Source organism: Tympanuchus pallidicinctus, unplaced genomic scaffold (assembly GCF_026119805.1).
Source record: "Tympanuchus pallidicinctus isolate F22 unplaced genomic scaffold, pur_lepc_1.0 scaffold26, whole genome shotgun sequence".
Taxonomy (NCBI): Eukaryota; Metazoa; Chordata; class Aves; order Galliformes; family Phasianidae; genus Tympanuchus; species Tympanuchus pallidicinctus.
In genome coordinates, this window is record NW_026294743.1 from 13,452,459 (window position 1) to 13,467,196 (window position 14,738).

Below are 14,738 nucleotides of genomic sequence, written 5' to 3' on the forward strand. Positions count from 1 at the left end.
AGAAGGTATAGCTCATATCCTTGAGCTATATAGCAGAAATGCTATATAAAGTCTCACCATCCATAGCTCTGGGAGGTACAAGAGCAATATGTACAAGAGCAATACCTTCCACCCTGCTTATTGTAGCCATCTGCTGATCAGAGCTAGAAAATAGGAAAAAATAAGAAGTGCTGGTAAAAGTTCACCAAACAAGACTGAGACATTATGAAACTTTGCATTTTGCTGAGCTGCTTTTCTAGCATGGAATCAGAAAATGTACATAAACCCAAGTAGCAAACCAAACTCCCAAGCAGCTTTGGCAACACAACAGAGAACAACTTCAAACCAAACTTGATCACTGCACATCTCTGCTTCCTATTAAGGATTGTATCTCTTATATATTTTGTTATCTAGATGAGGGAAAAAATCCACTCGACTCCACATTTCCCTGTGTTATTCCCACTCAATTTCAATCTGTTTAAACATAAATCCCTAGAGCTTCTAGGTCTTAGTAACACTCCCAGTTAAGTGACAGAAGAATGAAGTTTCAGGACTCTGTGATAATTAGTCCCTATAAGCTCTGTTTATTCTTAGTCTGTCTCACACAAGTAATGAAATAATTTATTGCCCAAATAGTGGGAGGGAAAGACTGAAATGTGAACATTTCTCAAATTTTATTAACTTTAACAAAAACTGTAAATTACAGGGTGGTCATTTGGTGAAGACACACAAATCAGACGTGAATATTGCTCAGCTGGCAATTAAGTGACAAACATTGTACAACTGCAGCAGACATCAACTGCTGAACAACTAATCAATGTAATCAAAATCTTCTGGAATTCCAAAACTTTTGTCAATTCTGCTCTCTTCAAATCCAAATTTACGCTTGGCCCAGGACTTTATTGCAAAGATGTTATCTGTAAACAGAATGCAAAACATTCCGTTTTAAATGTTTAGCAAAGTATGGCTTGTAGACTCAAATACAATGGTAGATGAATTCTAAATAAAATACTACAAATAATGTTCTAAATAATTAGAGAAAAAAAATTAAGGACATATTGCTTGCTATGCAAAATGGAAACGTAAAGCCACAGAGTCAAGCTGAGCAACAACAGGAAATTAAGTTAAACTTCCACACATATGTCACTGCAATAGGCTTCTTCAAAACTGTGCAGCACATTTCCTGCATGTCCAAGTTGATGAATAAGGTTAAGAAATACCTACATTGTATTAGCATCCATTATATGAGGGCAGAGATAATGCTTCACAAAGCATTCTACTCTTCAGAAACAAATGAAAATTCAGAGAAGAATTAAATTTTCTGAATACCAGGAATTATGACAATGTCAAAATAGCCACTGCCATTCCTTATTTTAAGAGATTTTAATTCAACCAAAAAAAAAAAAAGAGTTGCAGATTTTAACAAGGTGTGCAAAGAATAGATCCATTAACCACAGTTATTAGTTAAACTGAGAAAATACATTTCTTTTTTGAATCATGAGTGCACACAAAATAAATTTCTGGATGTTTTTTGTAAGTGAGGTCTATCCTACATCATGTCTTAAAACTTCCTAGCAATAACTAGGTCTTTTACTCAAATTGCTCGTGTGAAGCTGCCCTAAGCAAAATAAGTGCATACAGACCAGTCCATCTGTTGGCTGCCTCCTTGGCTACTTTGCTTGTTTGGCCTGAAAGAGAGGGAAAAAATAAAAATAAAAACATAAGTCAGAGTCAAATAATAGCAGCAGTTTCAAGACATGGAGATGTTTGGTTTGGTTTGCGTGAAGATTGAATTGTACATACATAGCCTGAAGATACTAGAGGAAAATGAGACTGAAAATACTTCGTAATGCTCCCTGTATGTAAACTGTGCATTACATCAGTATGTATGACTATACAAATCAAGAAAATGATAAGAGGAACAGTCAGCCACTGGAGTCTGCACAAACATATCACATAGCTTTGGAAAGTCCCCTGAGCTTTGAGAATCCCTTTGATTACATAAAGACAATGCTCCTGCTCATTATACTGGGCTTCTCTCAGTTACCACCTCTCCCAGTTTAAATACATAATAATAAAAGCTATTTGTAGTAAATTTACACAGCTTCCATGAGGCAAAACAGTATCAAGAAAATAAATCCTCTTGCTCCCACGAAAATAAGCAGTGAATGAAATCAAACAGGTTGGTTTGTAACGTGGGAATTCATCAGAATCATTATGGTTCTCACACCTACACATAACTTAGTTATTCCCAGTCAGTCTTGTTAGTACTCGCATGATAATATTCATTGGAATGGTCAGCATCAGATTTGTATACAGAGGCACTGCAGAAATGAATATATGATCAGATATCCATTGTTACAAGGCTTATACTTCAGTCAAAGTTAAATTATCTTGCAAAATTATCTGCTAGCACTTAGAAAGATAATCACTCTTTATTCTACCCTTCAGTATGCTTTGGTTAGTGATATGAGTAATAGTTAAATTCTGGTAGAATATAGTTTCAAAAACAGTGCAGTTTCTAGAGATGGTCTACAATCAGAAAGCTTGGGCATAGAATTATAGAAATTCTCAGGTTGGAAAAGTCTTTAAAAATCATTGAGTCCAACCTCACTCTAACAGCCCTCTGCTAAATCCTGTCCCTGAGCACCACATCCAAATGGTTGTTAAACACATCCAGGGATGGTGACTCAACCACCTCTCTGGGGAGCCCATTCCAGTGCTTAACAGCCCTTTCTGTAAAGAAGTTTGTCCTGATATCCAACCACATATTACAAATGAAGTTAAAAAGACTGGCAAAAAAAGGGAGTGGGTAGGAAGAGGGAATTTTTACACATTTGCATGCATTAGAAATGCAAACTATTCCTCGCTTGACAGAGATATTCCATATTTCCTTTGCTCACTTCTTGTTGCTAACTCCACTATTTTAGTTCCATAGATGGCAGCACTGACAACACACTGACAGCCAAGGGCATTATGAACAGTACTTCACCTAACACTACACAGATCAAGTTTGCAGAATAAGGGCCTTTGTTTGTCAAGACCTTGCATTGCATGAAAGCAATGGTACTGCACTCAGCACTTTTTAAAAGTCTGATTGTAAAATTGCATCTGACTTCAAGTAACAAAGTTACAACTCTAAAAGGTTTGGGGCTGCAAAGTAACAGCACCCTGATGGTCAGGGTGAGCAGGGTGAGCAGACTGCCTCCACAGCACCTGCTTTCTGTAAGCAGCCAAGCAGCTGAGCAGGCACTTTTGCACCATGCAGCAGCTCTCAGCTCCTGCAGCTTGTAGCAGCACTGGTCTCATGCTTAAAGCACACCCACTGTACATATATGGGGGCAGCAAGGTGCTTCATCAGCCTTCAGACATTGCTTAACACGTTAAAATGTACATGTGCAATCATGAGGTTTAGAAATGCGACCTCTACATCTATTAAAGAGAAAGCAGAGGTAGCCAACAGATGCAGGTTGGACTCACTCCATTGAGTGGCTAGAATGACAGTGGCTGTTGATAACAGAGCTGTGGCTAGAAATGGTAGCACGGTAGCAAGGGGAGGAAGCTGTATGGGGAAAACCCACAGTGGGCAGCACCTTCAATTACTAAAATAACAGGGAAAAAAAAACCAACAAAAAAACACCAAGAAAGAGCCGAGAATCTAAGTACTGAAACAAAACAGTGAAAGATTTTAACTACACCATTCTTTCCATGCACCACTTGGGATTAATCATAGAATGGCAGAGAAATGCCACGTTCAAAGTGTGGAAAGACAGTAAGTAGAGGCAGAACTGCAGGACAGGGAAGGTAACATTCAAACAATGTGGCCAGATGCCAGTGTCAAAGGAAGGGCTGTTCCAGGCCTCTGGAAGCACATATCCCCCCATTACTCTGCTGACAGAAGGCTCAGGGCTGGGGAAACAAGAGCCATTTGTAGCATCTCCGGCACGTGACATCTCCAGGAAATGCATTCACAAGAGGCTGGGGCAAGGTTTTATAGCTTTCAGTTTCCCATTTTACTCTGGCAGGCATGTGACGTACCACAGGGTACAGGTGTGGGTTTATCCTGCCATGTGCGAAGTTGCTTAAGCCATCAGGCGTACGATATCAACACCAACAGCAGCTATTTCTGGCAAGCTGCAAGCCACCTATGTGCTCCTCATGTCCAGCCTGACCAAGGTGATGCACACAAGACAGCTTGCACTACCTCTTGTCGTCAAGCAGGACTGTCACTGCTGTTACTGCAGGATAGAACTGCAGTCTGCATAACCACTAATTTCTTCACTTATGGTAAAATCTTCACATATTTTTCCATCTTTTTTTTTTGTTTGTTTTTTATTTATTTTATTTATTTAGGGTCTGGAAACACATTATCCATCTTCAGAAAATAAAATTCCCAATGCCTACGGACTGAGAATTTACCTATCTGAAGGCAAGGAGAAAATGCCCTGGGGTCTGGCTCAATTCTTGCCTATAGTTCCACTGCAGAATCTCATCTGCTGGCTGCATGTAACACAACACAGCTGGACATGCATCACCTGAAGATATCAGCTGCATACCTGCATTATGGCCAGCATCTTCCAGAGGTCCCCCACTTCATCACAAGAACCAAGAGGTATGAAGGAATCTGCACTTGGACCACATTACTAAAATCTTTTGTAGTTGCTTGTTGGGACTTTCAATAGTTGTGTCATGAGTATGTGTGAGTGCACAAAGAGGAGTAGAATAGAAATCCCCCACCCACCTACCCAAAGTACTGATGTAATTCAACGCTATGCTGCTTATGACTGCCTGTTCTGCACAGGATCATACACCCATCAGCCTCCCACACAGAAGGGTGAAGTAGATATTTACTTCCATTCATGTGACAATACATCAATACACTTCCTTGCAGAATACACGTCATTCACTTGGCTGAGCTGCACTCTTGTGTCCTAGGCTGACCAGTTCTTGGCATTTTCTAAGCAGTAAATGGAAGTGTACATTCTCTCCTGAGCCAAATGAAAGTAACTACATCACATACAGAAGCGCAAGGCCCAGGAGCAGCACGGCCAGCATGGTTTTTAATTTAAATGATTCTATGACTCGTGCAGCACTAGACTGCTACATCAGCAAAACACACCTGGAAATAAGTCATAAAGACTGAAAGGGTAAGGGTCAAAACATTTTGAGCACTCCTCCTAGGAATCTCTTCCTCCCTCAAACCCAGGTATCTAGCAGAGCTGCAGGGAACTCAGGAAGCCTAGATTTTGGGAACTGAACCATTTTCCTAAGCAGCCTTCTTAACACAGGGACAAACAAAACCAGTTATGGAAAGGTAGACCCAGAAGTGCTGAATACCTAAAGAGAAAGTGAAGAAACATGCTCTTCATGGTCTTTAATGCAGGCAAGTGACATCCAGACAGGAATGGATGAAGGAGCAGACCAAAGAAGCCAACCTGACAAGAGTGTGTGGAATAGCAAGCAAAAAACCATCCAGGGCAAACAGACAGCTCCTGGCCAGGAGTGACATCTGGCAGCACAGGATGCCTTTGTCAGATCTGAGCTGGTGGCATGCATTGGCTAAGAGTCAGCATGGTCAAGTTGTGCTGCTTCTGATTCAACTCTGGAAGCCCCAAGCCACTCTCAGAATTATGCAGAATCGCAGCTGCCTCTTTCCTCTCTTCTGCTCCTTCACACAGATTTACAGCTTTTCTCCTGAATGTGATGTTGGAAGTTAACGTTCCTACGTGTGTTCCAGAGTGGAATGGCTGCTTGAGGTTCCTTTAAAATCTCACAAATTTCCACGGTCAGAAAACCACTACATGCCTCATCAATGCAATATGCGTGCTCCAGGAGGATGGGTTACTCCTTCTACACATCTCTGATATTTCCATGACTGTTACACTAATGCGGCAATAACCATAAGAACTTCACAAGCATTTGCCAAACTTACCCCCAGGTTATTTCTAAAAGCTTTTTGTTTTTGTTTTTTTAAGTCATGCATGTAAAGGAATGCAATGGAAGCAGTCATTGAATAATATTCAAGAATCAGGCTGTAAAGGTACCAACAGCTATATTGAAAAATCTCAAGAGCCTGAGGTAGCCCACAGTCACTTGTAGTCTTGAAACAAAGAAAGAACTGCTGCCTTCTTCTCCCTTCTAGTTTCTACTCTGGAGTTTTCAAGAGAACTTTATATATTATTATAAGCAATATTTTTATGTGTAAACATTTCCAGGACTAGTCAGGAAGAATCATTATTCTTCTCCCATACACCAGCATGCCACATAACACTTGTATCCATGATATTAATCAACAAGTCACAACGCTTCAGAATACATAACAACTGAATTCAAGTCAATGCAAATACACTATTTCTCATGTAGACAACATCACACACTCAGCAGAACTATACTGACATGTTGTTAAAGATATTTCAGAGCTATAGGGAAAAAAAAGTGCTTGTTATTATGACAGCTACCTACAACTATTTTGGAAAACCTGGAACACAACACGGTAAGTCAGGATGGAAAAAACATTCATTTTATATGTTGGAAAATGAAGCTAAGCATATGTGTCCAATAGTATTAATATGTGCTGAAACACAGCAGTGCATATAAAAGCCACCAATAAGCTGCTCCATATCTCTGAGATCTTTTAAAGGGTCTGCAATATTTTTGTTTGAAAAAAGTGTCATCTCATCAGCAAAAGCTCCCACTGTTCCATATGAAAAGGTCACACTGTCAAACTATCAGGATGTACAGAGTGTCTCTTTGAAAAACATCCAACAGAATTTGTCAAAATCACTATCAAAAGATTCATCTATGCAAAATAAGATGCTTAAGATGCTCTTGTACTCAAGTTTACTGCATTCATATACCCACAGAAAAAGACTGTTTATCTTCTCTGTATGTTACCTGAAAGCCCATACTGAACTCATAGTTGTGTAACCAAAATACATCTATTCTTAGCCGGCAAAGAGAAAAGAGGGAAGCAATGCTCTTACACACAACAAGCCAAGCACACCAGCCTTCTACTCAGGGCTCCCTCCCAACACTTCTTTTTTTTTTCCTTTTTTTTTCCCCCCCTTTTCTCTTAGTGGACAACCCCTCACCCCCCACTTTACCAGTACGACTTCAGCTGCGCTGCTGAACTGTGTTTCTCATAAAGGTCCATCACAGAGCAATAAGCTTTTTGCTCTTGCGCTGCAGAGAAATGCCTGTAAGGTATCTCAAGAGGTCTGTACCCTATGCACAAGACTGAAAACATGTCCAGGCTTACCTTGCCATTCCCAAGGTGTTCATCTGTAGCCTGTTTGAAAGGCTTTAGTGTCAGAGAGTTTCACCTCCACAAGCAATCTAGATTACAAAGTAGCCTAGGATTCATGCTACTGCAGTTTCTTCTAGACTGTGTTCTTCTTTTCTTACAACAGCATAGGGCAAAACAGAGTCAAAACACAAAGGAAATACTTGTCCCATTCTACAAAGGTCTTTTACATCGGCAAGGATAAAACCTGTGTTCCTGTATATATTTCTAAATTGTTTTCTTTTCCAGTTTTTTTTCGCTCAAATATGCCATTCTTTCCAGTAAAACAGCTCGCAAGATGCTCAAGTGAGGAGAGAAACAAAAGAAATGCTCTCAAATACAGCACCAGTATCACTTTTGCAATGATACCACACAGCTTGCAAGATATCTTCAGTTAAATACCACTGAATGAGGTATCTACACGAACAATATTCATTGGTGATATACAGTCCTACAATGAAAACACACCCTACCACACAATAACACATGGAAGACTGGCATCGCGTTTTCTTTTTTTCTTTCAGCAAGGCCAAGGAAGACTCCATTTGACAGACCTTCAATTTCATAAGGAAGACAACAGATTAAAAACCCATAATATCTTTCCTGACCTCATTCTGCCATGTGAAAGCCTTGAAAATGTATAAATCAATACTTTAAAAAATTCATTTCAATAACACCGTAAGTTTATCCAAAAAGTCTAAATGAACAGTACCACATATAAAAAAACCAAGTACACCCAACACCGCAAAAGATGAGCAAAATAATCAGCCCACAAAAGCCTTTTCAACTTCAATAAAAGTGATCTATAGATCACTTCCATTAGAAGTTGTCTTCATGGCTTTAAAACAGGGCCAAATGGATTGCTGGCAATTCATTTCTAAATTAAGGAAGAACATAAATGTAGTCAGAAGCAGCCATTTTCCACAACACAAATTTTATCAAGTGTCTCCCATTCCTAAGTGGCTCAATGACTTTCACCATAAAAGATTTACTAGCTTAGACATTAAAATAATTCTCACATATTTCACCTGTCTGCTCCTCATCCAGCATACTTTTTTCCTTGCAATTACATTATTAAAAAGAAAAGAAAAACAGAACAAAACTAAATCTTATGAGCTTTCAAATTTAATTTCTAGAATTGGGAACTTGCCAGAGCAGCCAGTTTATTTAAGCAGGATGTTGCACATGCTAGCTAAACATCCAATCTTCCAACTGCTTTTTTTTCTTGAATCTCTAAGTAAAACTCCACTGACAAAACACAAATGATTTTTTTAAAAATTTGTTTTGTGTTTTTTGGGGGGTTGGTTGGTGGTGTTTTGGTTTTTTTTTTGTTTGGTTGAATTTTTTTTATTATTTTTTTTTTTTTTTGGATTAACCAACTAAACTACAGCTTCGTTTTAAAGCAAGTCAGCATAAATTCAAGCTCTGAAAGAACAGAATCTTGCTAGAACGTGCTTAAGGTATAAAGGCATAAATATGCATGTGCCTATACAACTAGGACAGTTTCTTTTTCACTGCAGAGTAAACTTAGCTGGAATCCAAACTTTAGGCTAAACTTAGTGTTTCCAGAGGTACGCTATGAAACATGGAGGGAAAATCAGAGCCTTTGCTGAAAGTCAAATGACCCTCCTAAACTTCAGCTTCCCAGATTGTATCAAAAGCCCCACATGTCACTTCCAGCTTTGCTCACCTCAAACATACCAAGCACCCTAAACCACTCACCCCACAAAATCCAGCATGTGAATAAAAGATTACCTTTTCATCATTCAGCCTCAGGATATTAAGATGAACTGTTACAACCCATATCTATTTTCTCATTCTGCATGTAAATTCTCTATATAATTCCTCAGAAGAGTTCGTTAACCAGAATTCAGGAGAGCAAAATTCTGGCTTCTCAAGGAAGTGTTGAGTGGGATCCCCTGAAACTGTCCTTAAGGGTGTGTGTACAGAACAGAACTGGCAGCTCTTTACAAGCACCCTTCTGAGAGCACAACTGCTCTCCATCCCCCAGCAGAAGAAGTCGAGCAGAGGAAGCTGGTGACAAACGTGGCTGTGCAGGGACTTGCAGCCTAAACTGAGGGCAATGTACAGGAAGTGGAAACAGAGTTGTGTAGCCTGGAAGGAATACAGGGCTGTTGTCTGTGTGTCTAGAGATAGGATTAGGAAAGCCAAGGCACAGATGCAGCTGAACTTGGCGAGAGATGTGAAAGATAACAAGAAGGGGTTCTACAGGTACATAGGCAGGAGGAGACAGATGAAGGAGAGTGTTGACCCTCTGATGAAAGGTAATGGGGAGCTGGCTTCCTCAGACATAGAAAAAGCTGAGATGCTCAATGAGTGCTTTGCCTCAGTCTTCATGGGTGGTCAGGCTTCCTGTGTCTGCCAGGACCCTGAGCCTCTAGGTGAGGGTGTGGGGAGTGGATTCTGTCCCACTGTAACAGTCCAAGTCCTCCTCATGAAATTGAATGTGTGTAAGTGCACGGGGCCGGATGATCCATCCTCGGGTTCTGAGAGAGATGGCTGGTGCGGTTGCAGAGCTGCTCTCCATCATATTTGAAAAACCATGGCTGTCTGGTAAAGTCCCCAGTGACTTGAAAAAGGGAAACATTACTCCCATTTTTGAGAAAGGTAGAAAGAATGATCTGGGGAACTACAGGCTGGTGAGCCTCATCTCTGTGCCTGGGAAGATCATGGAGCAGATCCTCCTAGAAGCTATGTTAAGGCACAGATGAGATAAAGAGGTGATTCATGACAGCCAGCATGGCTTCACCAAGGGCAGATCGTGCCTGACCAATCTGGTGGCCTTCTATGATGGAGCGAGGCATCAGTGGATGGGGGAAGGGCAGTGGTTGTCATTTACCTGGACGTCTGCAAAGCCTTTGCCGTGGACTCTCAGCACATCCTTCTCTCTAAATTGGAGAGGTGTGGATTTGAAGGATGGGCTGCTTGATGGATTAAGAACTGGTTGGCTGGACGCGGCCAAAGGGCTGTGATCAATGGTTCTGTGTCAGGTGGAGGCCGGTCACAAGCGGTGTCCCTCAGGGGTCGGTCTTGGGACCGGTGCTCTTCAGCATCTTCATCAATGACAGATGATGGCATCGAGTGCAGCCTCAGCAAGTTTGCAGGTGGCCCCAAGCTGAGCAGTGCAGTCGATGCATCGGAGGGAAGGGAAGCATCCAGAGGGACCTGGGCAGGATGGAGAAGTGGCCATGTGAACCTAATGAGGTTCAACGAGGTCAAGTGCAGGGTGCTGCCTTGGGTCGGGGCAATCCCAGGTATTGATACAGACTGGGGGCAGATCTTGAGAGCAGCCCTGCGCAGAAGGACTTGGGGTCCTGGTGGACGAGAAGCTGGCCATGAGGCAGCAGTGTGCGCCTGCAGCCCGGAAGGCCAGCTGTGTTGTGGGCTGCATGAAAAAGGGGCGGCCAGCAGGAGAGGGAGGTGATCGTCCCCCTCTGCTCGGCTCTTGTGAGGCCCCATCTGCAGCGCTGCGTCCAGGCCTGGGGCCCCCAGCACAGGAAGGACGTGGAGCTCTGGGAGCGGGGCCAGAGGAGGCACTGAGATGAGCAGAGGGCTGGAGCAGCTCTGTGTGAGGAAAGGCTGAGGGAACTGGGCTTGTTGAGCTTGGAGAAGAGAAGGCTGCGGGGAGACCTCACTGTGGCCTTCCAGTGCTTCAAGGGAGCGTATAAACAGGAGGGGGAATGGCTGTTTGTGAGGGTGGATAGTGATAGGACAAGGGAGAACGGTTTTAAACTGAGACAGAGGAGGTTTAGGTTGGATATGAGGAGGAAGTTTTTCCCCCAGAGGGTGGTGAGGCACTGGCACAGGTTGCCCAAGGAGGCTGTGGATGCCCCATCCCTGCAGGCATTCAAGTCCAGGCTGGATGTGGCTCTGGGCAGCCTGGGCTGCTGGTTGGCGACCCTGCATATAGCAGGGGGTTGGGACTGGATGAGCACTGTGGTTTCATTCAACCCAGGCCATTCTATGATGACACACCTCATAGATCATTATGTTTTTATGGTATTCATTGAACTCCAGGTATTTTCCCAGAATTTCTTCAAAAAGCCAACCCCATAAATAATAGCACTCACATCCCACCAAGCACATGAACTGCAGTCAGTATATAACATTTCTAAGATCACATCCTGTCCAAATGCACAAATAAACCGAGGTACAGCTACGAAGAAAAAAATAACGAATTATATAACTAAGAAGAACAACTAAGAAAAAAATAACTAACTTTAGACCTGGTTGTGTTTTGAGAGAGCGTAAATTAATGTTCCTTTCATTAAAGAACAAGTTTTAAATTCTAGAAGTATTTAGCTGTTTCTGGTTTTAAACTGCACAGCAACTGAAAACAAGATTTATATGCCTCACTATAAAATACCAGATTTTGTTTTAGCTCCTTAACCTCTTTTTTGTGGCAGAAAGAATGAAACTTGCACAGGTTAAACTTGAAGAGCTTTATGCAGAGCTTTTCATTGTCAGTCTTATAAAAATCTGGACGAATAAAAAAATTCTGAAAGCTTTGTGTTTTCTCTGGTTCTCTTCTCTGCCATAAGTTTTAGGGAATGTACCAGCATTACGTGTGTCCTGTCCTGCAGACATACATACATGTTATGTTATGCAGTCTTTCATTGGGAGAAACAGGGACTCTATTTTCCACAACACCCGTTTCCCCATGAGAATACCCTCCAGCTTCAAAAATCTGCATTTAAGCTGAGAAACCAGGGCTCAGTCCTGCACCAACTGAAGCAGAATTACAAGCTCAACAAAGAAGTGTAAAATTAGAGAAGGTCTGTTTTTACTACCAGCGACTGTAATACCGTGGAAAGATCTGTAACTCAATGCTAAATCATGCTTAGTTGGCTGAAACAGCATTTCCAAGAGGCAAACAAGCTTGCAGGACTGAACTACTGTGGCTGTTAAAAAAACTTACATTTTGCAAATGTAGGCATATTTTCACAACGTGCTATCAATAAAATGTAACTATCCAAATATATCCACAAAACCAGGTCATTATGTAGCTTCCTCTAGTGGCCAATCATGTTTCTGCTGTCATTTACTGTAGTTAATTATTTAAATACAAATGCTGAAGCTCTGTGTTCAAATACATACTCTAATACGAAAGCCAAGAAAATTAAGGCAGAACATTTGTTACTAGTATAAAAAGGACAAGCAGCAAAGTCAGCAGAAAACAGAGTCAGTATTTAGTACTTGTTTGCCCTTTCTGAATATGCATTCTAATACATTTAGTTACATGGTCAAGCATGACTTTCCTATCTGAAGACACAGGGAACAAAACAGATGTTCAATTTTCATTTTCTTCAGATATTTACTATGAACCTTCCAAATTTCATTTTGACACTGGAATCAATATGTGTGCATGTGTCTTTTAATGAGGCTTATCAATGTAGGATGTAAATCTAACAAATATCACTAGGTTTGTTTCTGCAACGCTTTTTTTGAGGGAAAGAGTAACGAGGCACATCACAAAATCTGTGTGCTGATAAAATCAGAAGGCAATCCGACACACACCTCTAAGGCATCACAATAAAATCAAGGCATACAAAAATACGGGACAGACAATTAATAGTATGAAATTTTATATTGAACATCAGAGAGCTTCCCTTATGGGTTGAAATTATTTATGGAAGGAAAGGGAAAACTCAAGTGCAGAAAATGACAACAAAAGAACCACAAATCCAGCTTTTAAAAGTACTTTTATGTAACAGAACTGCCATCTCTGATTTCTCAAAACTGACTGACTCAAAACGAAAATAAATTAATTTAGATTTGGTAATCCCCATGTTAATCCAACTGAAAATACTCACAAGGATTAAGTTACTGAAATTGTATATTTCGTGGAAAATCACGTATCACTCATGCAGTGTGGAAAGGATTTAAAAATCTGAGGAAACAACTTGGTTTATAAGGTTATTCTGAGAAACAACAGCACTAGCGCTTATGTCTAGATGAATATCTTCCACTGAATGAGATTCTTTATATCTTCTTACACTAAAAGCTACAATTTCCTGCATCTTTTTTTTTTTTTTTTTTTTGCCTTTGTACTTCCCCACAATCCAGAGCAAGAGAAGTCTCTTCCCCAACCTCACCTCTCTCCCAGTTTTGTTTTGTTTTTCCATATATCATGAAATTCCATTCAGTTTTGACAAGGATATTAACTCCCTCAAAGTGATATTTCCGTTTAATTATTTTTATGCTGCCAGCAACTTTAGGCAGTGCAACAGTAACTGTTGAAACATACAACAAAGCATCAAAGCAACTTTTTAACTGAAGGTCAGCAACAAATTATTTTCAGAGCACTGCTGCACAATCCCTTGGGAAGCCTCCAGGTAGCCCAACAAGGCACCTGTCACCAGTTCCCTTAAATGCTCACCTCTTTTGCAGAAGCTCACATGGAACTTCCACATGCTTTAAAGAAGGGCAGGCCATGCCTGGAGCAATTAATGATTACAATTATTTCTCTCTTTTCTAGATATCAGTTCATGTGTTTCCATCTATTAGAGGATGTCCTACCATTCGAGCTGTAATTTATCTCTCTGTGCCTAGTACTTAGAAACATGCTCACAGCAACTCCTTTAAAAGAGAGGCTCCTCAACTGCTCCAGTGCAGTGCTTCACTACAAGACTATCTCAGCACTTTAAATACCTGTCACTACAAATCCCTCTGTTGTCAATTTCTGCCTAAATGTATTCATTTTTGCAGCTCGAGTGTGCCTGTTATTTGTCCTTAGGAGAGCACACAGCAGAGGATTTACAGCATAGTAAATCTCAAGTTTGCATATTCCCCTGCATACCATTACATCCTTAGGGAAAGATAATGTAACTGACAAAAAAAGTCATGGTCTCACTAAAGAAAGAATATCTGTCCAATTCTGGGGTGTGCTGCCAATTGTGTTTATGTTCCTGGCCTTCTCACAGCACATTTCTAAAGATGCAGACTCTGCTGGAAGAATAAGGAAAGAGAAAGATTCAGATTTGGTCAAAAACGTTCCCAGAAAAAGGTCTGTGCCTGTTTCTCATCACTCTGCAATGGCATTTCGGCATTACAGCAATTGAATATGCAATAGTGTTTGGGTAACAATCTAAAGCCTAATAAATAAAACATTACATCTGAAGCAGAGAAAATTCAAAGAAATTTCATGCATGCTTTTCATTTTTCATGTTAAGGATCGGAATATTAAGTACACTTCAGTGCTCGATTCTGCATTAAGTAATAAAAGTTCCTCATTATTCCCTGTATTTCATTTGAAGTAAAAACTTCAACCAAAAGCCAGCATTTCAGTCAGTATAAACATCAATACGTAAGTTATTACACCACTGACTAAATAAAAATTAAACATATCTAATGAAACGTTATGTGTTAAATGGACAAAACAAAGGAAGTAGAGTGATACTTTATTGAGCCAGTATGGGACTAAAAGCAAATGAAAGCCAGTGAATGCTCTTCCTGC

The 14,738-nt window shown here is 40.7% G+C and overlaps 1 protein-coding gene across 4 annotated transcripts in view; it reads right to left on the reverse strand.

Annotated features, from left to right (window-relative positions):
- Positions 1–634: 634 nt before the first annotated feature.
- Positions 635–14,738, reverse strand: part of MND1 (meiotic nuclear divisions 1) — a 31,160-nt gene continuing 17,056 nt past the window's right edge. For 3 of the 4 annotated variants that reach the window (XM_052690274.1, XM_052690271.1, XM_052690272.1), the window contains 2 exons: positions 1,623–1,667; positions 635–896 (listed from right to left, as the gene is read on the reverse strand). In XM_052690274.1, the coding sequence (XP_052546234.1) occupies positions 790–896; positions 1,623–1,667 (152 nt within the window). In that variant the 3' untranslated portion in view covers positions 635–789. Of the gene's footprint in view, positions 897–1,622; positions 1,668–10,568; positions 14,228–14,738 lie in introns of those variants that run through there. The other variant, XM_052690273.1, reaches the window with a different exon arrangement.